General features: G+C 40.1%; 1 protein-coding gene across 3 annotated transcripts in view; it reads left to right on the forward strand.

Annotated features, from left to right (window-relative positions):
* The window catches only part of LOC137323707 (cytoplasmic dynein 1 intermediate chain 2-like), a 168,897-nt gene that overhangs the window by 120,590 nt on the left and 20,713 nt on the right, over nt 1-27,594 (forward strand). For 2 of the 3 annotated variants that reach the window (XM_067987526.1, XM_067987528.1), the window contains exons 6-8: nt 16,219-16,305; nt 20,446-20,608; nt 20,704-20,803. In XM_067987526.1, coding sequence (XP_067843627.1) covers nt 16,219-16,305; nt 20,446-20,608; nt 20,704-20,803 — 350 coding nt within the window. The remainder of the gene's footprint in view (nt 1-16,218; nt 16,306-20,445; nt 20,609-20,703; nt 20,804-27,594) is intronic. The other variant, XM_067987527.1, reaches the window with a different exon arrangement.

Genomic DNA, 27,594 nt, shown 5'->3' on the forward strand with positions numbered 1-27,594 from the left:
ATGTCAGGGACAGGTACAGAAAACAATCAAAAAAGCTAATGGAATGCTGGCCTTTATATTTAGAGGATTAGAATACAAGGGGGTAGAAGTTATGCTACAGCTATATAAAATCCTGGTACGACCACACCTGGAGTACTGTGTTCAGTTCTGGTCACTGCACCTTAGGAGGGATATATTTGCCTTGGAGGGAGTGCAGCGTAGATTTACTAGAATGATATCTGGACTGCAAGGGTTAAATTACCAGGAGAGATTGCACAAACTAGGGTTGTATTCCCTGGAATTTAGAAGGTGATTTTACGGGGTGACTTGATCGAAGTTTTCAAGGTATTATGGGGAACTCAAAGGGTAGATAGAGAGAAACTATTTCTGCTGGTTGGGAAGTCCAGGACTAGGGGACGTCGCCTAAAAATTAGAGCCAGGACTTTCAGGAGTGAAGTTAAGAAACGCTTCTTACCAGCAAAGGGTGGTATAAGTTTGGAACTCTCTTCTGCAAATGGCAATTGATGCTAGCTCAATTGTTAATTTTAAATGTAAGTTTGATAGATTTTTGTTAACCAAAGATATTAAGGGATAAGAGGCTAAGGCGTGTTTATGGAGTTAGGTCACAGATCAGCCATGATCTCATTGAATGGCGGAACAGGCTCGAGGGGCTAAATGGCCTACTCCTGTTCCTATGTTTTTATGTCCACCGACTGTTGCTCTACATGTGAAGGCCCTGGAAGACAAAAGTGACAATCTTGGCAATCACCATACTCTGGCTTCTCATTGTTCAGTCATTGATGAAATAAAGTCAGCATATGTGTCAGATATTTTTAATTCTGTCACGAAGCATCTGTGAGTTCAGTCTCTCCATCTCCGATTGACAGAGGTGCAGATGTGCCACTTATCCTCAGGGAGTCCTGCTCTGCATCTGTGAGCTGCACAATTTGTGGTGGGCCACCTCCAGTCTTCTCTCGCTCTCTTCTCCTACAAGGCGCAAAAGAGCAGACCTGTGAGTGACTAAAAGTCACGTATTCACCTGATGGATGCAGTGCATTCGGTGAGGGTGATTATCAGAGAGATGCATCACCTTGCATAAGGATTGGGGTAAGTGGTAGTGGTGGATGGATAAATGGGGAGGTGAGGAAGAGTGTAGAAAGTGAAGGATGGGTGCTGTTGAAACTTAAGTGGGTGTGAAGAGTGATGTGATGGAGTATGCTTGGCAAGACAGAGTAAGTGGGGGTTGTTGTACACCACAGGATGTAGGTGAATCAACAACTGTACTCACTTTTCCTGACCTGGTAAGATCATTAAAACACTTCCTGCATTACATCCAAGACCGGGCCACAATCCTCCTGCTGTTCACCTCCTCAGCCATCTCCAACTATGCCTTCTTGGTGAGAGCAGCAGGTTTCTTCCCATTGCTGGGGAAAATTACCTCCTTCCTGCTCCTGACTGCTCCCAGCAGTAAGTCAAGGGAAGCATCATTAAAGCTGGGTGCTGGCCGTGCTTGTCCTGAATCCATGTTCATCAACTCGCACCATCCCCTTCCAAAACCTCCTAGCTCCTCTAAATTCCATTTTAGCATTGGCCCTTTAAATAGTCCAGTTGCGATTGCCTCATGTGGATGTGCATCAATCCTGCTGTTGCAGCTTGGAGACGTAAAACCCGGAAGGAAAAATTTAATTCGGCAATCAAGTTGGAATCAGATATTCCGACCCGTTAAATTTTCTTCCGGGTTTCGCACACGCAGTCTTCCCCCCCACCCCGACCAAGCTCGCAACCTGCCTCTGCGTTAAGCACAGAGGTTGGGAAAGACAGAGAGTGAACCTCTAATGGAATAAAGCGCTAACAGAGGGAGGACTTTCAACTGGGAATTTGGTGTGTGGGGGAATTAAGTGCAGAGGGGGAAGGAGGTGCTGAGTGATTTAAACCAAAGAACTATAGACTAGACTAAGACTGAATGGAGCAAAAAGGGAGCCAGCCGTGCGAGAAATCAAAAATCAAGAAAAAGTCAAAAGTGACGTCACAAGACAAGGAGGAGTGCCGAGGGTAAGTCAGTAAGTATTTAGTTTGTTGCTTAGTGTTTTTAGTGGTTACTGGGGATAAAAGGAGTGGATCCAGCAACCGAGAGCCAGAGCACATAAAGCTGAGACCAACTCAGGCAGAAGTTCAAAAGAGTAACATCAGAGGACAGCTGGTTGGTGAGTAACACACTTTTTTGCTCTCTAAGCTTAGGGGAGTGGTTTAAACTAGGAACCTATAACTTGCTAATACTATATTAAATTAATAATTTAAACTAGATAAATTAATTTGGTTTATTTAGTTATTTTTAAACTAGTGAATTAATTACATAAAAACTTTAAGTAAATAAATAAAACAAAGTTAGATAGAGATGGCAGTGCAAGTGGTGTGCCGTAACTGCAGTATGTGGGCGATTGTGGAGAGCAGAATGATCCCAGGCAACCACATCTGCACTAAGCGTCTGCAACTCGAGGAACTTCAGTTCAGAGTTGTTGAGATGGAGTCTGAGCTGCAGACATTGCGATGCATCACGGAGGAGGAGAGTTACCTGAACGTTTTGAGCCAGGAGGCTGTGTCACCTCTTATGTTTGGTAGTGGTTTAGATTTGGTTAGTGGTCGGGGACAGGAGGATGTGACTGAGAGTCAGGCAGGTAAGGGGACCCCAGATACAGTGCTGGAAGAGCCTTAGCCTTTGACCTTGTCCAATAGGCACAAGGTACTTGCTACCTGTGTGGATGAGAACAAAGACTGCAGGGAGGATGGGCAAATTGACCATGGCAGCATGGTACAGGAGGCCATTCAAGTGGGGGGAGCAAAAAAGAATGTGGTAGTGTTAGGGGATAGTATAGTCAGGGGGATAGATATTGTTCTCTGCAGCTGTAACAGGGTGTCCTGGAGGCTGTGTTGCCTGCCCAGTGCCAGGGTTAAGGACTTCTCCTTGTGGCTGGAGAAGAACTTGAAGAAGGAGGGGGAGGATATAGTTATCGTGGTCCATATAGGAACTAATGACATAGGTAGAACCAGGAATGAGGTTCTGCTGAGGGAGTTTGAGGAGCTAGGGTCCAAATTAAAAAACAGAACCTCAAAGGTAATAATCTCTGGATTACTACCTGAGCCATGTGCAAATTAGCATAGGGACAACCAGATTAGATGGTTAAATGCGTGGCTGAAAAAGTGGTGTGGGAAGCAGGGATTTCAATTCATGGGGCACTGGCACCAGTACTGGGGAAAGAGGGAGCTGTTCCGTTCAGACAGGCTCCCCTTAAACCTGGCTGGGACCAGTGTCCTGGCGAATTGAATAACTAAGGTGGTAGATGGGGCTTTAAACTAATAAGAAGGGGGGAGGGTTCAGGTAAGGGTAAATTTATAAGTCTAAAGAGAAAAGTCAAGGTTGTAGAACAGAGCAGTGATTTGGGTAAAAACAAGCAGTGTGTGTCAGGAAGGGACAGAGTGTTTAACAAAGATAATAGGGCATTAGTGACTAAGGTCACATCAGGGAAAAATAGTAAAAAAAAATTAAAATTCAAGGCGCTATATCTGAATGCACGAAGCATTTGTAACAAGATAGATGAATTAATGGCACAAACAGAAATAAATGGGTTTGATCTTATAGCCGTTACTGAGACATGGTTGCAGGGTGACCAAGGTTGGGAACTAAATATTCCAGTGTACTTGACTTTTAGAAAAGATAGACAAAATGGAAAAGGAGGGAGGGGGGTAGCCCTGTTAATAAAGGATGAGATAAAGATAGTAGTGACAAAGGATCTTAGCTCAGAAAATCAGGATGGAGAATCAGTATGGGTGGAGCTAAGAAATAACAAGGGGCAGAAAACACTGGTGGGAGTAGTTTATAGGCCCCCTAAAAGTAGTTACAATGTTGGACAGGGTACAAATCAGGAAATTAGAGGAGCATGTAACAAGGGTAATACAGTAATCATGGGGGCTTTAATCTTCATATAGACTGGGAAAACCAAATTGGCAAAAGTAGTTTGAAGGACGAGCTCATGGAATGCATTCGAGACAGTTTTCTAGAACAATATCTCGAGGAACCAACTAGGGAACAGGCTATTTTAGATCTAGTATTGTGTAACGAGACAGGGTTAATTAGTAATCTTATAGTTAAGGATCCTCTGGTGCAGAGTGATCATAATATGATAGAATTTCATATTGAAATCGAGAGTGATGTAGTTAAGTCCGAAACTAGGGTCTTAAATTTAAACAAAGCCAATTGCGTGGGTATGAGGGATGAGTTGGCTATGGTGGATTGGAAAATTAGATTAAAAGACATGATGGTAGATAAGCAATGGTGAACATTTAAAGAAATAATTCATAATTCTCAACGAATATACATTCCCTTCAGGAATAACAACTCCACGAGAAAAGTGATCCGATTGTGGCTAACTAGAGAAGTTAAGGATAATATTAGATTAAAAGAGGCTTTCAATATTGCCAAAAAGATTAGTAAGCCTGAGGATTGGGAGGGTTTTCGAAATCAGAAAAGGATGACCAAGAAATTGATAGAGGGAGAAAATTGAATATGAGAGTAAACTAGCAAGAAATATAAAAACAGATTGTAAGAGTATGTAAAAACAGATCAGCGAAGGTAAATGTGGGTCCCTTAGAGGCAAAGACAGGAGAAATTATAATGGGGAATAAGGAAATGGCAGATGCATTAAACAAATATTTTCTATCTGTCATCACAATAGAATCATAGAAGGTTACAGCATGGAAGGAGGCCATTCGGCCCATCGAGTCCGCGCCGGCTCTATGCACGAGCAGTCCAGCTAGTCCCGTAGCCCTGCACATTTTTTCATTTCAAGTACTTATCCAGTTCTCTTTTGAAGGCCATGATTGAATCTGTCTCCACCACTTCCTTGGGCAGTGCATTCCAGATCCTAATCACGCGCTATGTTTTTAAAAAAAAAGTTTTTCCTCATATCACCTTTGGTTCTTTTGCCAATCACCTTAAATCTATGCCCTCTGGTTCTTGACCCTTCTGCCAATGGGAACAGTTTTTCACTATCCACTCTGTCTAGACCCTTCATGATTTTGAACACCTCTATCGAATCTCCTCTCAATCTTTTCTGCTCCAAGGAGAACATTCCCCACCTCTCCAGTCTATCAACGTAATTTCGCCCCTCATCCCTGGAATCATTCTAGTAAATAGGAACCACAAAAAACATACCGGAAATAGTGGAGAACCAAGGATCTAATGAGAGTGAGGAACTTAAAGCAATTAATATTTGTAAAGAAAAAGTACTGGAGAAATTAATGGCAATAAAAGCCGACAAATCCCCTGGACCTGATGGCCGACATCCAAGAGTTTTAAAAGAGGTGGTTGCAGAGATAGTGGATGCATTGGTTTTGATCATCCAGAATTCCCTAGATTCTAGAACGGTGCTCGTGGATTGAAAGGTAGCAAATATAACCCTGCTATTCAAGAAAGGAGGGCGAGGGAAAACCGAGAATTATAGGCCAGTAAGCCTGACTGTTAGCCAGTATTAGGGAAAATGCTGGAATCTATTATTAAGGCCGTAGTAACAGGGCACTTAGCAACTCATAATATGATTAGGCAGAGTCAACATGGTTTTATGAAAGGGAAATCATGTTTGACAAATCTATTAGAGTTTTTTTGAGGGTGTAACTAGCAGGGTAGATAAGGGGGGGGGGACCAGTGGATGTAGTGCATTTGGATTTTCAAAAGGCATTTGATAAGGTGCCACCCGAGAGGTTGCACAAGATTAGGGCTCGTGGGATTGGGGGTAATATATTAGCGTGGATAGAGGATTGGTTAATGGACAGAAAACAGAGAGCAGGAATAAACGGGTCATTTTCGGGTTGGCAGGTTGTAACTAGAGAGTTGGCGCAAGGATTAGTGCTTGGGCCTCAGCTGTTTACAATCTATATCAATGACTTCGATGAGGGGACCGAGGGTAATGTATCCAAGTTTGCTGATACAAGGTTAAGTGGGAAAGTAAGCTGTGAGGAGGACACAAAGAGGCTGCAAAGGGATATTGACAGGTTAAGCGAGTGGGCAAGAAGGTGGCAGATGGAGTACAATGTGGGGAAAAATGAAATTATCCACTTTGGTAGGAAGAATAGAAAAACAGAATTTTTTTAGAAGGTGAGCGACTAAGAAATGTTGGTAGTCGGAGGGATTTGGGTGTCCTTGTACACGAATCACAGAAAGTTAACATGCAGGTACAGCAAGCAATACAGGAAGGCAAATTGTGTGTTAGCCTTTATTGCAAGGGGGCTGGAGTATAAGAGTAAGGAGGTCTTGCTGCAATTATACAGGACTCTGATGAGACCACACCTGGAGTAATGTGTACAGTGGCGCAACGACTGTGCCAAATAGGATAGATTCAGAACAGATTTGGTAGCTCAAAATTGGGCATCCATGAGGCACTGTGGGCCATCAGCAGCAGCAGAATTGTATTCCACCACAATCTGTAACCTCATGGCCTGGAATATCCCTCACTCTACCATTACCATCAAGCCATGGGATCCACCCTGGCTCATTGAGGAGTGTAGAAAAGCATGATGCCAGGAGCAGCATCAGATGTGCCTAAAAATGAGGTGCCAACTGGTGAAGCTACAACACAGGGCTACATGCATGCTAAACAGTAGAAGCAGCATGATATAGACAGAGCTAAGTGATTCCACAACCAACAGATCAGATCAAAGCTCTTCAGTCCTGCCACATCCAGTTGTGAATGGTGGTGGACAATTAAACAACTAACGGGAGGAGGAGGCTCTGTGAAGATCCCCATCCTCAATGCAAAATCCTGGGTGCAAAAGACAAGGCTGAAGCATTTGCAACCATCTTGAGCCAGAAGTGCGGAGTGGATGATCCATCTCGGCCTCCTCCCGAGGTCCGCACCATCACAGAAGCCAGTCTTCAGCCAATTCGATTCACTCCACGTGATGTCAAGAAACGGTGGAGTGCACTGGATTGGGCAAAGGCTGATAGTGGGTAATTGGCATTCCAGTTGTAGTACTGAAGACTTGTGCTCCAGAACTAGCTGCGCCTCTAGCCAAGCTGTTCCAGTACAGCTACAGCACTGGCACCTACCCGACAAAGTGGAAAATTGCCCAGATACGTCCTGTCCACAAAAAGCAGGACAGATCCAATCCGGCCAATTACCCACTATCAGTCTACTCTCAAGCGGCACTTACTCACCAATAACCTGCTCACCGATGCTCAGTTTGGGTTTCGCCAGGATCACTTGGCTCCAGACCTCATTACAGCCTTGGTCCAAACATGGACAAAAGAGCTAAATTCCAGAAGTGAGGTGAGAGTGACTGCCCTTGGACATCAAGGCAGCATTTGACCGAGTGTGGCATCAAGGAGCCTTAGTAAAATTGAAGTTGATGGAATTCAGGAGGAAAACTCTCCAGTGGCTGGAGTCATACCTAGCACAAAGGAAGATGGTAGTGGTTGTTGGAGGCCTATCATCTAAGCCCCAGGACATCGCTGCAGGAATTCCTCAGGGCAGTGCCGTAGGCCCAACCATTTTCAGTGGCTTCATCAATGACCTTCCCTCCATCATAAGGTCAGAAGTGGGGATGTTCGCTAATGATTGCATAGAGTTCAGTTCCATTCGCAACCCCTCAGATAATGAAGCAGCCCGTGCCCGCATGCAGTAAGACCTGGAAAACATTCAGGCTTGGGCTGATAAATGGCAAGTAACATTCGTGCCAGGCAATGACCGTCTCCAATGAGAGAGTCTAACCACCTCCCCTTGACATTCAACGGCATTACCATCACCGAATCCCCCACCATCAACATCCTGGGTGTCACCATTGACCAGAAACTTAACTGGAGCAGCCAAATAAATACTGTGGTTACAAGAGCAGGTCAGAGGCTGGGTATTCTGCGGTGAGTGATTCACCTCCTGACTGCCCAAAGCCTTTTCACCATCTACAAGGCACAAGTCAGGAGAATGATGGAATGCTCTCCACTTGCCTGGATGAGTCAGCTCCAACAACACTCGAGAAGCTCGACACCATCCAGGACAAAGCAGCCCGCTTGATTGGCACCCCATCCACCACCTTAAACATTCATTCCTTCTGCCACCGGCGCACCGTGGCTGCAGTGTGTACCATCTACAAGATGCACTGCAGCAACTCGCCTAGGCTTTTTCGACAGCACCTTCCAAACCTGTGACCTGTACCATCTAGAAGGACAAGGACAGCAGGCAGATGGGAACAACACCACCTGCACATTCCCCTCCAAGTCACACACCATTCTGACTTGGAAATATATCGCCATTCCTTCATCGTTGCTGGATCAAAATCCTGGAACACCCTGCCTAATAGAACTGTTGGAGTATCTTCACCACGTAAACTGTAACGGTTGAAGAAGGTGGCTCACCACCACTGTCTCATGGGCAATTAGGATGGGCAACAAATGCTGGTTTTGCCGATGACGCCCACATCCCATGAATGAATAAAATAAAAAGTTTTAGTTTCCTTACCTAAGGAAGGATATACTTGCCTTAGAGGGGGTGCAACGAAGGTTCACTAGATTGATTCCTAAGATGAGAGGATTGTCCTATGTGGAGACATTGATTAGAGTGGGCCTATATTCTCTGGAGTTCAGAAGAACGAGAGATGATCTCATTGAAATGTATAAAATTCTTGGGCTTGACAGGGCAGATGCTGAGAGCCTAGAACTAGGGGTCAGTCTCAAGATAAGGGGTGGGCCACTTAGGACCCGGATGAGGAAACATTTATTCGCTGAGAGTGTAGTGAATCTTTGGATTCTGTACCCCAGAGGGGTGTGGATGCTCAGTTGTTGAGTATATTCAAGACTGAGATCCAATGGATATTTGGACACTAAGGGAATCAAGGGATAAGGGGATTGGGCGGGAAAGGGGAGTTGTGATAGAAGATCAGCCATGATCTTATTGAATGGCAGAGCAGGCTCGAGGGACCGTATGGCCTACTCCTGCTCCTATTTCTTATGTTCTTATGTTAATATCGGGGCCTAACGCTCACCTGAAGGACAACACCTGAGATAATGCAGCATTCCTTCACTACTGTGCTGAAGTGTCATCTTAGATTATGTGTTGAAGTTCTGGAGTGGGGCTTCAACCCACAACCTTCTGACAGGTGAGAGTACTGCAAACTGAGCCAAGCTGACAATCATCTTAGGAAAGAAAGGGAGAAAATTGGAGGAAAAAGGGTTTGTTTCATTATGAATTTTCATTATATTTTAAATGGCATCTTAGAATTGTAAATTATTTCTCGCTTCAAATAATTTAGTGATGCAAAAATATGTATGTTTGATCTTGCCTGTGCATGTAGGAAATAAAACATGAGTCAAATGCCTTGTATGCCTGGAAGGATACAAAGACTCAAGTTAACAAAACACAGCCATTTCACAGATGATTTAACTTTGATTAACCTGCTCCATAGAAACACATCATCCGGACAACTGTAACTTCACTCATATTGTTATTGCTAGGTGCAGCCTAATTTACAGCGATGCTTTTCTTTCCACCTCAACAAAATACATCACAATTTTGATGTTAAGACAGAGTAAAAACTCAGTGGTTCATTAACCTTGTGTTCAGTGTTCATTGACAATAGTTGGTCACTTTTGCAGTAACTGCTACTTTAGTACAGAGTCTTTATTGTATAGTCTGCTGGAGTGAAATCTATTGATGAAAGCCAGACTGCAGTAAGTCTGAAAGCACGTGGCGTTTTATTTTTTTTAAATGACAGTATGGTACACAGCTGCTTTGATGGTGTCTGCTTTTGTAGTCTAAATTTGTTAGCTTTGTTATTATTGCAGAAAGGGAAAGAATTTTCTCTAACTGACGCAAAATAACATTCCCGTGTGCTTTCCTCAAAATACATTGGGATTGTGAAGGTTCAGGACTGATCAATATTGGTGTTGAGCTGATTGGGGTGGAGCTAATTGTTATTGAAGACTCAATTTAACCATATTCTGGGTATTTACTTCTCTGCAATGTTGACTGTTTTAATTTGAATCTTAATATTGCAAATGGCAGTCAAAAATTGTCTGTCTGCATGATTCTGAAATTATGCATTTTGTGCCTGAGATTAGAAACTAGAACATGGAACTTGTTAGGGCAGTGAAAGGACAGTTCTATCATATTCTTTTTATAGATATTAGATCCAAAAGGATGCAGTATTTGAATTTGAAAAGTGAAAATAGAATTCTTTCAATATATGGTATAAAATAGCCACAGTTTAATATTTTAAATTGTTACTCATGGTTACAATGTATTATAATCAACTATTGGGAAGCTATTTTTTTTAATTAACAATGCATTTTCTTTGTTTTTAATGTTAATAAAGAGCTGACTGAAAAATTGGTTCTTTATTACTTTCATGAAAGTTCACCAGCATTCCAATATCAGAGAAACTTAAGCGCTGTTTAAGTATGCACATGCAAGCTCCGCTTTGAGTGCAGAGTGGGGTAGTATAACTCCAAACTGCTCTAAAACAGTACTAGGATCAAATTGGTACCTGTAGTACAAAAGCACCATTAGTGGTGTGAGCAGGATTTTATAGGGGGTGTTTGCATATGAACTTGCCAGACCAAACTAAACTACTTCAAAAGGTTTATTTTTCAGATGAGAATTTCACAAGGTTCAAATAGAAACATTAGTTCCATTAATCTAACAATTCAAATAAAGTAAATGAAATGAAAATACAGTCTTGCCGGAGAAAAACTCAAGTATAAAGACCAAGCGCTGGTTATGTGTTGCTAGTCTGTCAATAACTTCACTGCCATTCACTGCAATATCCCAGTGAACACTTAAAAGCGTTAGCCCAACTAATTGGTTTTCACTGGACGAATTGCAGAACTAACTAACTTTGGAAGAACGTCTATGTTTCTGTGTTCTAACAAGTGACCTAAATCATGTTATTTTGAAAGAAGGAGTGGTCAGATTTTTTAAAAGTCCTAGAAGTTTCACGGGGTGTTTTAGACCAGATAAAGTTTCCATTAAAAAAAAATTAAGAAAATCTATCCAAATTTGAATGACCAATTAAGATGTCAATCATCTATGAAGATTCGGAAAGTCTTCTGATCCAGAAAATATGGTAGGTGCTTTATTTATATTATGGCTTAATTGACTGCTTGGGTTGGTATTCAACCAATAATTTTCTATAAGAAAGTTGAGCATGCTACTATTTTACTACTGTGTTATCCTTTAGGTCTCTTATTCTAATAATGCAGCTTTATCTGACATTTCCTGGTAAGATCAGTTTTGCCTTTGGTAGTCTCAAATATGTTACCATATTATTGGAAACAAAAAGAAGAGAAGTTTTCCAGTGATGTATGCAGAGCATTTGAGGTGTCACTAGTCAATTCTACAATGGTATAAATATATTGTCATGAAATTATAGGATTAAGTAAGACTTAAGCTAATGGATCAGTTTCTATGTATATGATATTTTTCAATAAACAAATGCAGCTGTATTCCATTATTTGGTTTAACATGACTCAATTCTTGTGATTTTAAAATATAGTTATTACAGTATCGAGCTTTTGGTCTTGAGAAAATGTTCATTTCATATTATTTAGTGTAAAGGTTTTTGATTTGATGATTGTATGTAAAACTGTCAACAAAGTGACATGGGGGGCAAGCACACCTGCAGAGATTATTTCAATCTTGGGTGTCGCGTTTTTGGTTTTGTGCTTGAACAACGTTGGACCCCTACTATGTCAGGCTGCTTTCAGATTAATAGATTGTCCAGTGTATAAGTGATTTCTGTGAAAGGATGTGCGTCTTCTGTGTCTCAGTGTGATTATTTTTGAAAAAAAGCTTTCATTTTTTTAAGTAGCACAAAAGCTATAATTGGCATGCTTTGTAAGGAAGTGTCAGTGTGTGAGAGATCGGAATCACTGTGAATTCTTTTTAAGCATTTCTTCCCCTCTGCACCACCGCCTCCTCAGTGGGGTCATGCAGATCACTAGCTTCTCCTGAAATGGCCATTTTCTCTGGCAGGTGCATTATACCCTGTGTTTTCAGATTGTTTTTCCATTCTGAATGGATGGCAGGTTGATTGCTCTGGCTACATTCTTAGAGAAAGGGCTGACAAATGCAGCAGAGCTTGCTCAAAAGACAGTGATTACTGTTTTCCTTTGCAGCTGATTGAAGCCCTTGAAAGGAAAGATTTTAACTTCCCCATTTGGTTGAAAGTATGAGCATATCTGCAGGATATTGAAATTGTTCATGTTATTAACCCATTTCTGTAAACTTGTCAAAATGGTAGGCAGATTCAATTCCCATCTAATGTTAAATTTGCACATATGATTATAATTTTGATAAAGCACAAGTTAACGTCATAGTGTGCATTTCACTGTTATTTCTCTAAGCTGTATTGCTTGTAGGCTTAATTATATTTTTATTGTCTGCCTAAATGTGTTTGTTGTGAAGGATATGAAAATGTGGCAGTTAGTGTGGCTTGGCAGCTGTTGTGGCCTACAAGATGTATTTTATTCAGTCTTCAGCCTGAATGCTTGCCTTTAACTCCCCTGGTGGGCCAGTAATTACACAGTCTTGCTGTCGGAGAAGACGTGATTGGAGGCAGTCAGGCAGAAAACTTTGTGCCATCCCAGTGCCACCTTGTAGTGGAGAACACAATCCCAGCAGTACCATCTGTTCTTTGTTGTCTCGTCATCTGGCCTGGCTGCTGAGACCTGATCTAGGCAGCTGGTTCCCATCCTCTGGCCAGCCTATCTCATGTGGTAGAACAGCTTACAACACTCAGCAAATAAGCTGACCTGACAAACCAGTAGCTTCCCAAAATCGGAACTTGTACTCGGTTTCTCGAAGTGCAGGGAAGTTTCCTGCTGTCCTGTTTCTTTAGACAGATGACTTACCTTGTAAACCAAAAGCAGTAACCTTTTACAGCATGACCTCAGGGTTAGGAACAACGAGAAAATCAGGATGAACTAAATTTTTAAAACTGATATCTAGACTATGTAGATTTTCAAATTTAAACCACATGAATTAGAGCACTGGGAGGAGAAAGGGAAAATCACAATAAAAACTGCTGAATCCAGTGTTACTGGTGCCCCAGATTTATTCTGACCCCATGGATTTGAGCTGCTTTTTCTTGGTCAATCTACTATTAAGTGCTGTTCAAGAGTGCACTACAGCAACTCAGCATGTTTACTTCAACAGCACCAATCAACTCCATGACCTCTACCACCAAGAAGGACAAGAGCAGCACGATCATGCGAACACCATTACCTCCAAATTTCATGCCATCACAGTTGGGCATATAATGCCACTGCTTCATTGTGGCTGGATTAAAATGCTGGAATTCCCTACCAAACGCCATTGTGAGAACACCATCGACACGAACTGTACCAGTTTAAGGAAAAGGATCACCACCTTCAGTGCGACTAGGGATGGCAGTAAATGTGGCTTCACCAGCATCACACACATTGAAAGGATAAGTTTAAAAAAAGATTGCCAGAAGGGATCCTTTTTTTTGGTTCAGATTTTCCTCCCTCTAAGTTACCAGGCCAATATTGTAAACTTTGAGTCTCAATGTTAGTTGCATGTTAGTGCGCGAGACTCAAGGGGCTGGATTTTCCTGATTCTACCCAAAAAGAGGTTGGGCTGGACTTGCATCCACAGCCCTGACCTCGGCCCAGTTTCTGAAGTCAGGGCATTCCTGCCAGCAAACGGGAGCCTGCCAAATGCCGATGGAAAGATCCAGGTGGTTCTGCAGTGGGGCCGCTGCTGCAGCACCCAAAGAGACAGGAGCCACACTAAAAGGGTCACAGGGCCCCAAAGACTGAACCAGCACATTGACTGAAGGCATCAAGCGTGACCAAGCCCTTCAGAAGATAAGCGATTGGGGGGGAAAGGAGCCCATTCCCACCACTATCCCAGACTTACCACCATGGTTTATGTGGTGGTCCCAGGAACCATAAAAAAAATTGAGAAGGAAAGGCAGGTAATTTTGAATTATGGGTAGTTAGTATAGATTTTGCTGAATGTTCAAGTAAATTGTAACAATGGTTTCTTTTTTCATTGTTCATTTTTACGTTTATATGTTGTACATTCAAAATAATTTATTTCTTCAACTTGTTTCCTCTTCTAACAAAATTGGAATTTGCATTACCAAACTGTGGCATTGTCTCTTGGGATTGGTCAGTCTAGTTTTCAATACAGTGGCTCTTGTGATGTTGATTATAGGAGCATCCTGGAGTGGGCTAGCAGGGAGGAAGACCCTACTTGAAGGTCTCCATGCCGTTGATAAAATTGACATTTTGAAACAAAAGTTGAATAAATTCCTGGAACACTTGTTTTCTTTATAAAGGGTAAGAACTTCCTGTAGACTTTTCTCCCCCTTGTGTTCTACAAGATCCAGGATTATATATGATGTATTCTCAGGCCAATCACAATATCAGAACTCAATCATGTGATTTAATAATTTGGTAAAGTATAGCAAGAAAGCATCAGCTTGGCTCAGTGGTAGCAGTCTTGCCACTGACTCAAGATTGTGGGTTCAAACCTCACTCCAAGATTTGAACATGTAATCTGAGCTGACACCTCAGTGCAATATTAAGGGGATGGTATATTGTTGGAGGTGATGTCTTTCAGATGAGATGTTAAACAGAGACCCTGTCTGCCTGTTGACGCAGATGTATAAGATTCTAAGGCACTATTCAAAGAAATGCTTTGGGAATCTTGAGGACCTGAAAGGTGCTATATAATTGCAAATTCTTTCTTCAGTCAACAGTGCTCAAAATATGTTATATGTTGATGCAGCACCAGATTGTAAATCCTATATGCTATTTCATTAGAACTTCATAATTACCAACAAGTTTGATTTGAAAATTTACTCACTATTTCAGATATTATAATCTTGAATCTGTAATGAAAATATAGTAACAGTCTACAGTTGTGCAGGATATTCTTAACAAGTGACTTCCTTGTTTTGATTGTATATCTTTGATTAACCTGTGACCCGACAGCTTAACTTGCACAAAAACCATATATTGCCTTATATACTCCTTGAAAAATGAAAGTCATCAGTTCCAGATGTTTTTTCCCATGAACTGTCAATAGTAGTGGCTTGTGTATATCTAATGTTATTATTTCTCACAATGCCCTTACAAGAACAATATTAGATAGACTAAACAATTTGTTTCTAATAAAGTTCAATGGGAATTCAGATTATTACATGGTTAATTTGTTCAGTATATTTTTTCTAATTGATTTTTAACTACAATATGAAATAACGTTTAATTTTCTACTTGGATATTTTAAATAATAATGTGAGTTGATTAACTCAATAGCCTTATTGACGTGTGGAAATCTAGTGTATTACTTAACACAAGACAGTTAGAACCGTAGCACTATCAAGTACTTTTTAACTTTGGAAGAGTGAACCATAGCATTTTTAAAGAGTTCATTTCATCTATTGGTATGTTGAAATATTGTTGAAGAAAGCATGATGTGGTGTTCGTGTTGAAGCTTTGTGTTAATTATCTCCTTTCTCTACATGATTTCCAAATAAGAATAATCTATTGCTTCTCTACTGTTGTTAGTACTAGTCTTAGTTGTTGATGCAGCTGTAGTAACTCATATTGTCAGTGCTCGCAATCTCAAGATACGAAAATTAACTACGAAAATTTAAATGTCATATTTGAAATTCTGAAGTTTATTTTTACTACTGTACCATATGTCTTTTTAAAAAAAAGCAAGAGAATTGGAACATGGAGGGATTTGTTTTTTTTTTGGTGCGAATATTTTAAATGTATAGTGAAATTTATTTTTCCTAGAATTCAAATATAGTTGTAATAAACCTATAGTATTACAGCTTGTAAGCACTGAGCAAAGTAAAAAGCAGTTAAATGTCAGAACCTCTGACAATAGTAATGTCAAGAAGAAATGATTGTCATGCCATTTTCAAGATAGAAAGAAGCCATTAGTTAGTTCTTCAGTGCCCTGACATTGATGGCCTGAGGATTGCAAGCAGCCATGTAGCTCTTCAGACAGCTGTGAAATAATTTATTTTTTCCTCATCTTTAGTAATGGCCTGAGTAACATTTCTTTACTTAATCAAAACGAACATGTTAATAGCTTCTGAAAGGGCACATTTATTGTGAAAACTTCAGAACAATGTGAAAATATTGTAATTAAAAATAGATGTCTCAGGATGTCTGTAAGGATACAGCATTAAGTTTTATAAACTGTTGTGTTGCAGCAGAAGAGGAGGAGGAGGATATTGTACCTAAGCCAGCAATTGAACCTGAACAAGACAAGCAAGTGCAGAATGAAGAAGATAAAGAAGGTATTTTGGGGTGAAAATCCATTCTGAAGAGTTGTTTAAAATCAAAATCTGTTTTCAACTACACACTTTGTGTATTCACTTACTCTACACAATCACAGATATTAACCCATGTGCAATGAATTGTCAACAGTAAATATTTTACACAAAGGATAACCACATGACTATCAACTTTGTAGTAATTTTGTTTCAAGTTTAATTTGAAGTCATGAACAAATATTTTTAAGTGTCTTATATTACCATTCATTGTATGCTTTGAGTTGTACAAAATTGCAGGGTTCTACTACTATATGGTTTAATTGTTTACATTCACTTTGCTTTTCCCAGCATCTCTTTGGGGTCAAATTGACTTCAAGATGAGGTGCCTAGCAGTGGAAATTTGGAACCAAGTCAGCCCACTATGACTGATCTGGTAAATCTATGCCTGAAAAAGGCAGACCCACAGTACTCCAGGGCACTGTTGATGATTGATCAATCAGCCTAGTTCACCTCTGGAAAATAGAGGGGTAGATCTATCACTGGGATGGGGCTGGAATTCTTCCTACTTAGCTCCAGATAACCTTGCAATGTCCTAATGGAGAGGGTGGTTCTAGCTTGAAAATCAGCAGGAAGCTTACTAGTGCTCTGTATATCCCAGTGCTCTGTACTGGTCAGCTGCATGGTTTTAGTTGGTTATATGCCTATACGAGAACCCCTAAGCCTTGTGTTTGCCAGCCTGACCCTAAGCTCCCTTGACTTAATTAAGTACGGTATATTCCTTTGGGGAAAGCATATGCACTCCATGTCAGGCAAACAGAAATTTGACAGATGTGGATTATTCAATAGTATGGTTTGGAGTTTGAATTTAGAATTCAGTCTGTGTAAGGCAGATTTTGAAATTATACAAATTTTTTTTAAAAGTCAGGAATAAGCAAAGGTCAAATTAAAAGTAATCCTTCTCGTTTATTAACTCTCCTAACATAGTGTCTATTTGTAATTTGTATTTGGTTCTTTTGCCTTGCTAGGCAAATTATTCCAAACATTTAGCATTCTTTGAGAAAGCATATTTCCCCCCAGTATCTGTTCTAAATTTACTTTTTTTAAATTTTCATTCTCTGTTCACACTTAGTGTATTTTGAAGTGATAACCTTAAGCTACTCTAATCTTTCCTCATATAGCTCATCCCTTTTATAGTTGAGATCATTCTTGTTGCTCTTACCTGTACCATTTCTGATGGAAGTATATGTTTTTGTGATGTGACTGAAATTGAATACAGTATTCTAAGTGTGGTCTGACTTAGTGCATTGTAAAGCCTTAGTCTAACTTCTGTAGACTTCCAATCTAGTGCAGTACAACATTAATGCAGACGATAATAAACTGTGGATTTTGTGCTATTTAGGTTGAGCAGCATTTGAGGCGCAAAGTTTTTTCCTGCCCTAAATCTCCTTCCCCCGTTCCTTATTTTTTCTCTCCCTCCGAAGGCAACGATTTGTGTTTGGGTATGCTTCCATGGCTGCCAACAGACCTCTGGGATCAAGCCCAAATGGAAATTCTTCATGTGTAAGCTTGGACAGTGTATGTGGATAGACCTTTTGGATATAGGGTGGGAATCACAATTGAATCTGATCCTATCTTCCCCTGACATCCACACTTGCATTTTTCCAACAGCAGCAATGGGATAGGAGTGGGAGTCCTTGTGCTGGCCTTTTAACCAAGTGTCAGTTTGGCTCAGTGGTAGTACTCTTGCCTCTGAGTCAGAAGGTTGTGGGTTCATGGGACTTGAGAACACTAGACTACTCTTCAGTGCAGTACTGAGGGAGTGGAGAAAAAGAAAGACTTGCATTTATATAGTGCCTTTCACGACCTCCAGACATCCCAAAGCTCTTTACAGATATTGAAGTACTTTAGAATTGCAGTCACTGTTGTAATGGAGGAAACACGGCAGCTAATTTACGCACAGCAAAGCCCCACAAACAGCAATGTGATAATGACCTGATAATCTGTTTCAGTGATGTTGGTTGAGGGATAAATATTGGGCAGGGCACCGGGGAGAACTCCCCTGCTCTTCAAAATAGTGCCATGCGATTGGAGGTGCTATCTTTTGGATGAGATGTTAGACCAAGGCCTCGTCTGCCTGTTCGGTTGGAAGTAAAAATTCATGGCACTATTCGAAGAAGAACAGGAGAGTTATCTGTCTACCAACACAACTAAAACAGCCTAACTGGTCATTTATCTCATTGCTGTTAAACATTTATTTCCTTGGCTGCCCACATATTGAGTGACTACACTTTAAAAGTAATTCATTGACTGTGGAGCACTTTGGGACATCCTGAGGCTATGTACAAGTTCGTTTTTTTTTCCTTTTCTCTTTTTTTCACTGGCCAACTCGAGGACTGGTGCTAATTGGCGTGGCCTTATTGTTGCCTTGCCTGAGATAAGAACATAAGAAATAGAAGCAGGAGTAGGCCATATGGCCCCTCAAGCCTGCTCTGTCATTAGTAAGATCATGGCTGATCCTCTACCTCAACTCCACTTTCTCACCTTATCCACATATCCCTTGATTCACTTAGCGTCCAAAAATTTATCGATCTCAGTCTTGAATATACTCAATGACTGAGCATCCACAGCATCTCTGGGTAGAGAATTCCAAAGATTCACAGCCCTCTGAGTGAAGAAATCTTTCCTCATCTTGGTCCTAAATGGCCAACCCCTTATTTTAAGACTATGACCCCTAGTTCTAGACTCTCCAGCCAGGGGAAACAGCCTCTCAGCATCTACCCTGTCAAGCCCTCTAAGAATTTTATACGTTTCAATGAGATCACCTCTCGTTCTTCTAAACTCCAGAGAATATAGGCCCTTTCTACTCGATCTCTCCTCATAGGACAATCCTCTCATCCTAGGAATCAATCTAGTGATCCTTTGTTGCACCCCCTCTAAGGCAAGTATATCCTTCCTTAGGTAAGGAGACCAAAACTGTACACAGTACTCCAGGTGTGGTCTCACCAGAGCCCTATATAATTGCAGCATGATCTCCTTATTCTTATACTCCAACCCCCTTGCAATAAAAGCTAACATACCATTTGCCTTCCTAATTGCGTGCTGTACCTGCATGTTAACTTTCTACGATTCGTGTACAAGGACACCCAAATCCCTCTGACTACCAGCATTTCTTAGTCTCTCACTGTTCAAAAAAAAATTCTGCTTTTCTATTCTTCCTACCAAAGTGGATAATTTCACATTTCCCCACATTATACTCCATCTTTCATCTTCTTGCCCCTCACTTAACCTGTCTATATCCCTTTGCAGCTTCTTTGTGTCCTCCTCACAGCTTACTTTCCCACCTAGCTTTGTATCATCAGCAAACTTGGATACATTACCCTCGGTCCCCTCATCGAAGTCATTGATATATATTGTGTACAACCGAAGCCCTTGCGGCACCCCACTAGTTACAACCTGCCAACCCGAAAATGACCCGTTCATTCCTACTCTATTTTCTGTCTGTTAACCAATCCTCAATCCATGCTAATAAATTACCCCCAATCCCATGAACCCTAATCTTGTGTAATAACCTCTTATGTGGCACCTTATCGAATGCCTTTTGAAAATCCAAATATACTACATCCACTGATTTCCCCCTTATCTACCCTCCTAGTTACACCCTCAAAAAACTCTAATAGATTTGTCAAACTAATACATCAAAATGAGAGGTTGAACCTGGGACCTTCATGGTCTGTATGGGTCAGTACCCATTTACTGCAGTGAAGGTTCTAAAGGATTAGTCATTACTCTGCACTATTATATAAGAAAAAAAAACATTTTAGGTCATGGATGAACTAATTCATTGATCGAATAAGATAGAATAAAACTAATTTAGTATGTCTATATTTTTTTCCCCCACTGCTGAAAATGTTTTTTTAAAAAAGGCAGTACTGGCCCTACTTTATCAGTCATGCAGTCGACAGTTTTGAATGTCAGCAAGAAATGACACATGATCCTGTGGTCACAATGCTTAAATGCTACACTAATGGTCAATTTGATGTATCTTAAATGGAAATCAGATTGAATTGGTGGTAAAGTTGAGATGCTAAGTAGGTTTCTAAATTGAATAATGTTAAAATAATTAAAGATCTAATGTAAGTAAGATTTGCATATCTTCTTTTATAGGTTCACCACATGAACTTACGGAAGAGGAAAAACAGCAGATTATTCACTCTGATGAATTCCTCACATTCTTTGATCACAGCACCAGAATAATTGAACGGGCTCTTGCAGAACATAAAGACCTCTTTTTTGACTACAGTGGCAAGGATTTAGAAGAAAAAGAAGGGTAATATATACATAATTGTTATTGTAGTTATTGCGACAAGAGCTGTTTCTGAACTGCGGAACAACATTTCTGACTTGCATTTTGTTTCTTAACAGAGAACTCCAAGGTGGAGCTAAACTTTCTCTAAATAGACAGTTTTTTGATGAGCGCTGGTCAAAACATCGTGTTGTTACGTGCATGGACTGGTCACCTCAGGTAGAGTGAAGAACTTTATTTCTATTCTAGGGTGCTTTTTCCCTCTTTCAAATTATATGGGATGTCTAATAGAAGTGTGCTGCTTTTTGATAAATTGTATGCTTTTATTGTTTGTTTATGTGTATTCTTTCCATTGACTAAAATGTCAATAGAACTGGATGTGTTATAGGCCAGTTATACTACATCTTTCTTTTGCATTGACACTAAGCAGTTTTGAATGTGCATTAACACAAAACCTGTGTTGTAACTCAGCAGTCACATTGGTGATCTAACAACAGACCACACCAAAGACAATAGGTGCGAGACAGTCTCCAGGATATTGTTCCAATTGTTTCACACTGATTAGACAGTCCAGTGTGAAACCAAATTTAAAAACTGTTGTAACTTAATTTTCAGTACTTTTAATACAAGAGTCTGTGGTCCTGTTGGTTTCTCTTTTTTAAAATTAACTGATGGGAGCTCTGTTGTTGCTGGACTAGAGCGACACAGGAGCCAGCAGTGTAACTCTGGTCATCTGGCCCCATATGACATTGTACAGGTATTGCTTCAAGACTAGTAATATAACTGCCCCCAAATAATTTCCCCATCTATTTTTATTTTTGTTGTTGACTTGATGTATAGCATAGATGCAGATGTACATGTTTAATTTTCACTACACTAATTAGAATTATTGAACTTCAAGACAATGAACCCAGTTAATCAATAGGAAAATATTTGAACTTGAATGTTAGTGTGAACCTCCATAATGGAGGACACCCATTTTTGGATAATAGGAATTAGTGAATAGTAGAATCTCTAAATTTCAGCTTTGCATGTATGTTACAATCACAGCAATGAAAAGAAGTACAATACAAATAAATTTAATCTTACTTAGGCTGTGAGGTTGATTTATGTCAGCGAGGAAGGGATCAGTGTTAGTGGGGCAATGGGGCAATCTTTCATGCAAGGCTTTGTCCTGCAAAATAGAAGTTTCATGCTTTCTTAAATTTGACTGCAGCTTACATTTCTGTTTCATAGAATCATAAAGAAGGAGCCATTCGGCCCTTTGTGCCTGTGCCGGCTTTTGAAAGAGCTATCCAATTTGTCCCACTCCCCTGCTCTTTCCCCATTGCTCTGTAAATTCCATTTCCTTTTCAAGTATACATACAATTCCCTTTTGAAAGTTATTCTATTTTTAACGTTGTAGCTTAGGTTAGAATTTCTTTTTCCTTTTTTTACTTTCAATGTAGTTTTGTAGAAAATTGTTTTTCTCAGATTGTCTACAAATTTTTATTTCACATCAATTGCCATACAGACTTACAATAATAGATCTGTTGCCCTAAATCTCCTACAAAAATCTAATTTCATAATGTCACTTGTATAGTGTAGAATCATTAACTTTTATAATTAATTTTATTTGTTTTACTGAAATATATTAATGGTAATATCCTCCATTTATCATTGTTTGACAATGAATTCATCCTTGCTTCAAGCACTCCTTAAAAACTGAAGTTATCACTTAAATAAATGACTGCTGATTAAGCTGGTAATAGTCAAAGTGCAGGATTGCTGAAGATGCTCTTGACAGTCTAAAGTTATTGTTTATTATGCTATATGTTTGGAATTAAATGTCTAAAAGTTTGAGCATGTTTAAAATCTGTTGGTAATTATGGAAAATACCTGGTTGTGAGACATTATTCATGTTGATGTTGAGTAATTATCAAGATACTTGAATTTGTATGGTTTAATAAAAGAAAAAATATTTATTATATGCTTAAAATATATTGTGTATCACCAGTTAGATTACAGGTAAAGAAGGATTTTGATGGATTAATTCATTTTTATTGGTTAACACCATAAAGCAATTAAGCTAAAGGAAGTCTTTTGGATTGGGGGGGTGGGGGAATGTAAACTGTGATGTTCTCAGGGTCAGTGTCAGGTCCTTTGCTGTTTTCAATATATATAAATGATCTGAATTTGGGTATGAATGTCCGAATTTTCAAATGACATAAAGATAGGAGTGTGGTTGACTGTGAAGAGTACTGCAAGAGACTTCAGAAAGGCGGATGAATAGATTTTTTTTTATTCGTTCATGGGATATGGGCGTCAATGGCAAGGCCAGCATTTATTGCCCATCCCTAATTGCCCTTGAGATTATACAAATAGATATCAGATGAAATTTAATGGGGGGAGACATAGAAAATAGGAGGAGTAGGCCATTCAGCCCTTCGAGCCTGCTCCGCCATTCATTATGATCATGGCTGATTCTCTATCTCAATACCATATTCCCACTCTCTCCCCATACCCCTTGATGCCTTTTGTGTCTAGAAATCTATCTAGCTCCTTCTTAAATATATTCAGTGACTAGGCCTCCACAGTCTTCTGTGGTAGAGAATTCCACAGGTTCACCATCCTCTGAATGAAGAAATTTCTCCTCATCTCAGTACTAAACGTCCTACCCTGTATCCTGAAACTGTTACCCCTCGTTCTGGACCCCCCAGCCAGGGGAAACATCCTTCCTGCATCCAGTCTGCCTAGCCCTGTCAGAATTTTATATGTTTCAATGAGATCCCCTCTCATTCTTCTAAACTCGAGTGACTACAGGCCGAGTCGACCCAATCTCTCCTCATATGACAGTCCTGCCATCCCAGGGATCAGTCTGGTGAACCTTTGCTGCACTCCCTCTATGGCAAGTATATCCTTTCTTAGGTAAGGAGACCAAAACTGCACACAATACTCCAGGTGTGGTCTCACCAAGGCCCTGTATTACTGCAGTAAGACATCCTTGCTCCAATATTCAAATCCTCTTGCAATGAAGGCCAACATACCATTTGCCTTCCTAACTGCTTGCTGCACCTGCGTGTTTGCTGTCAGTGATTGGTGTACAAGGACACCCAGGTCAACATTCCCCAATCTATCACCATTAAATAGTACTCTGCTTTTCTGTTTTTCCTTCCGAAGTGGATAACTTCACATGTATCCACATTATACTGCATCTGCCATGTATTTGCCCACTCACTCAACTTGTCTAAATTGCCTTGAAGCCTTTTTGCATCCTCCTCACAACTCATGATCCCACCTAGTTTTGTGTTGTTAGCAAACTTGGGAATATTACATTTGGTTCCCTCATCCAAATCATTGATATATATTGTGAATAGCTGGGGCCCAAGCACTGATCCCTGCGGTACCCCACTAGTCGCTGCCTGCCATCCCGAAAAAGACCCATTTATTCCTAGTCTCTGTTTCCTGTCTGTTAACCTATTTTCAATCCATACCAGTATATACCCCCAATCCCATGTGCTTTAATGTTGCACACTGACCTGTTAAGTGGGACTTTATCAAAGGCCTTCTGAAAATCCAAATAAACCACATCCACTTGTTCTCCCTTATCTATTCCACCAGTTACATCCTCAAAAAACTCCAGTAGTTTTGTCAAACATGATTTGCCTTTCATAAATGCATGTTGACTTTGGCTAATCCTGTTAATATTTTCTAAGTGTCCTGTTATCACATCCTTTATAATAGACTCTTGCATTTTCCCTACTACTGATGTTAGGCTAACCGGTCTGTAGTTCCCTGTTTTCTCTCCCTTTTTTAAATAGTGGGGTTACATTTGCCACCCTCCAATCTGCAGGAACTGTTCCATAATCTATAGAATTTTGGAAGATGACAACTAATGCATCCACTATTTCCATGGCAACCTCTTTTAGTACTCTGGAATGCTGATTATTAGGCCCTGGAGATTTATCGGCTTTCAGTCCCATTAATTTCTCCAGCACTTTTTTTTAACTAATATTAATTTCCTTTACTTCCTCCTTCTCACTAGTCCTTTGGTTCCCTAGCATTTCTGGGAAGTTATTTATGTCCTCTTCCGTGAAGACAAAACCAAAGTATTTGTTTAATTGCTCTGCCAATTCCCTGTTCCCCATTACAAATCCTCCTGTTTCTGACTGTGTACAGTTCTGGTCACCCTATTATAGAAAGGATATTATTAAACTAGAAAGAGTGCAGAAAAGATTTACTAGGATGCTACCGGGACTTGATGGTTTGACTTATAGGGAGAGGTTGGATAGACTGAGACTTTTTTCCCTGGAGAGTAGGAGGTTTAGGGGTGATCTTATAGAAGTCTATAAAATAATGAGGGGCATAGATAAGGTAGATAGTCAAAATCTTTTCCCAAAGGTAGGGGAGTCTATAACGAGGGGGCATAGATTTAAGGTGAGAGGGGAGAGATACAAAAGGGTCCAGAGGGGCAATTTTTTCACTCAAAGGGTGGTGAGTGTCTGGAACGAGCTGCCAGAGGCAGTTATAGAGGCGGGTACAATTTTGTCTTTTAAAAAGCATTTGGACAGTTACATGGGTAAGATGGGTATAGAGGGATATGGGCCAAGTGCAGGCAATTGGGACTAGCTTAGTGGTATAAACTGGGCAACATGGACATGTTGGGCCGAAGGGCCTGTTTCCATGTTGTAAACTTCTATGACTGTAAGGGACCTACATTTGTCTTCACTAATCTTTTTCTTTTTACATACTTGTTGAAGCTTTTACAGTCCACTTTTATGTTCCTTGCAAGTTTACTCTCATACTCTATTTTTCCCCTCTTAATCAATCTCTTGGTCCTTTTTTGCTGAATTCTAAACTGCTCCCAATCCTCAGGCTTGCTACTTTTTCTGGCAACTTTGTATGACTCCTCTTTGGATCTAATACTATCCTTAATTTCTTTTAGCCATGGTTGGGCCGCTTTTCCTTTTGTGTTTTTGTGCCAGAAAGGAATGTATAATTGTTGCATTTCATGCATTCGTTCCTTAAATGTTAGCCATTGCCTATCCACCGTCATGCCTTTTAATGAAACTTCCCAATCTATCAAAGCCAACTCACTCCTCATACCTTCGTAGTTTCCTTTGTTTAGATTTAGGACCCTAGTTTCGGATTGGACTACTTCACTTTCCATCTTAATGAAGAATTCTATCATGTTATGGTCACTCTTCCCTAAAGGACCCCGCACAACAAGATTATTAATTAACCCCTTCTCATTGCACAATACCCAATCTAGGATAGCCTGTTCCCTGGTTGGCTGCTCAATGTACTGGTCTAAAAAACCATCTCGTACACATTCCAGGAATTCATCCTCCACAGTATTATTGCTAATTTGGTTTGGCCAGTCTATATGCAGATTGAAGGCACCCATGATTACTGTAGTACCCTTGTTAAATGCATCTCTAATTTCCCGTTTGATGCCATCCCCTACATTACCACTACTGTTTGAAGGCCTATAGACAACTCCCACCAGTGTTTTCTGCCCCTTGGTGCTTCTTAACTCCACCCAGACTGATTCTACATCTTGATTTTCTCAGCCAATATCCTTTCTCACTATTGCTCTGATTTCATCCTTTACTAACAACTGCGCGATATCATCTGGGAGGAAGAATAAAGAAAGGAAATACACAAAATATATCATGGTAAAGCTTTAAAAGGAGAAGAGCAGACAATTAGAGGTTCAGATACACAAATGGGAGGACAAGTTGATAAAGTTGTGAAAAAATATTTAAGAACCTAGGTTTTATTAATAGATGCATAGAGCACAAAAGCAAAGATGTAATGCTAAACCTATGCATTCACTGGTTAGGCCGAAGTTAGAATATTATGTCCAGTTTTGGGCTCCTTACTTTAGAAAGGATATCAAGGTTATGTAGTGGGTGCAGAAGAGATATTGGGGATGAGAGGCTTTAGTCATGAGAAACTAGGGGAACTGGGGCTCTTTTCACTAGAAGAGAAAAAGTTAAGCGTAGATCTGAAAGAGGTGCTCAAAATTATGAAAGGTTTTGATGAGGTAAATTTGGGAAAAACTATTTCCAATGGTCGATCAGTTGGTAACAAAAGGGCATAAATTTAAAATCATCAAAGAACAAAGGGAGAGGTGAGGAATTCTTTTCTTATGCAGAAGGTTGTTAGGATATGGAATACCTTGCCAGAAACAGCGGTGGAAAAGAATCCTTAATCGAGCTTTTAAAAAGGAAGTGGATAACTATTTGAAAAAGAAAAAAATTAGAGTATGGGGAAAGGGCAAGGGAATGAGATTAAGTGGAATCAACAAAAGCCCCAGGGGATGAATAGCCTCCTTCTGTGGTTCTATAAAACGTAGTTTCTCAGTGCTCCACAACTTCCCCGGATTCTCCACTCTGTGGTCTGTTTTACCAGACCACCTTCTCAGTGTAATTGAAACCCCCAGACCCTCTGCTCCAGTGCCATTGTTTTATTAATGCTTGTTCACGTAGGTTGTACAGTGTGAAATTTATACTCGGGGGTTTCTAGTTTTCACTTGATTTTGAAATTGAAAGAATTAGCAAAACACTGACCATTTGCATAAAGATATTGCTTAAAAAAAATAAACGTGGAAAAGGAGAAACCCTAAATATGTCAAATTAGGACAGTTTGATAACGCAGATATGATTAAGCTCTTGTTACCTTTTTTTAAAAAAAAGTTTTACTTGTGCTCGTTTTGAGTCCAAATGTGAAATCTGAACCAGTGGAATGAGGCCAACAGTTTGTGCATAGGACCTTTGTTTTCCAAAGCAATACAATCAGCAACATAACAGCACAGCCTCCACATGGCCTTGTTAACATATTGCTCAAGCTTTTTGTTTCTGAAGTGCCAAGTTCTTACTTTATTGATGAAAGAATTCACAAAAACCTAAATCGTAGTATAAATAGTGGTGGTAATTCATCACTTAAAGATCACATGCTTAACTTGCAGCTTTAATGCTTATGAGTTTCATAACTATCCTCAATAATGAACTATTGTGTTGTATTTC

The sequence above is a fragment of the Heptranchias perlo genome, chromosome 7, assembly GCF_035084215.1.
Source record: "Heptranchias perlo isolate sHepPer1 chromosome 7, sHepPer1.hap1, whole genome shotgun sequence".
Lineage (NCBI taxonomy): Eukaryota > Metazoa > Chordata > Chondrichthyes > Hexanchiformes > Hexanchidae > Heptranchias > Heptranchias perlo.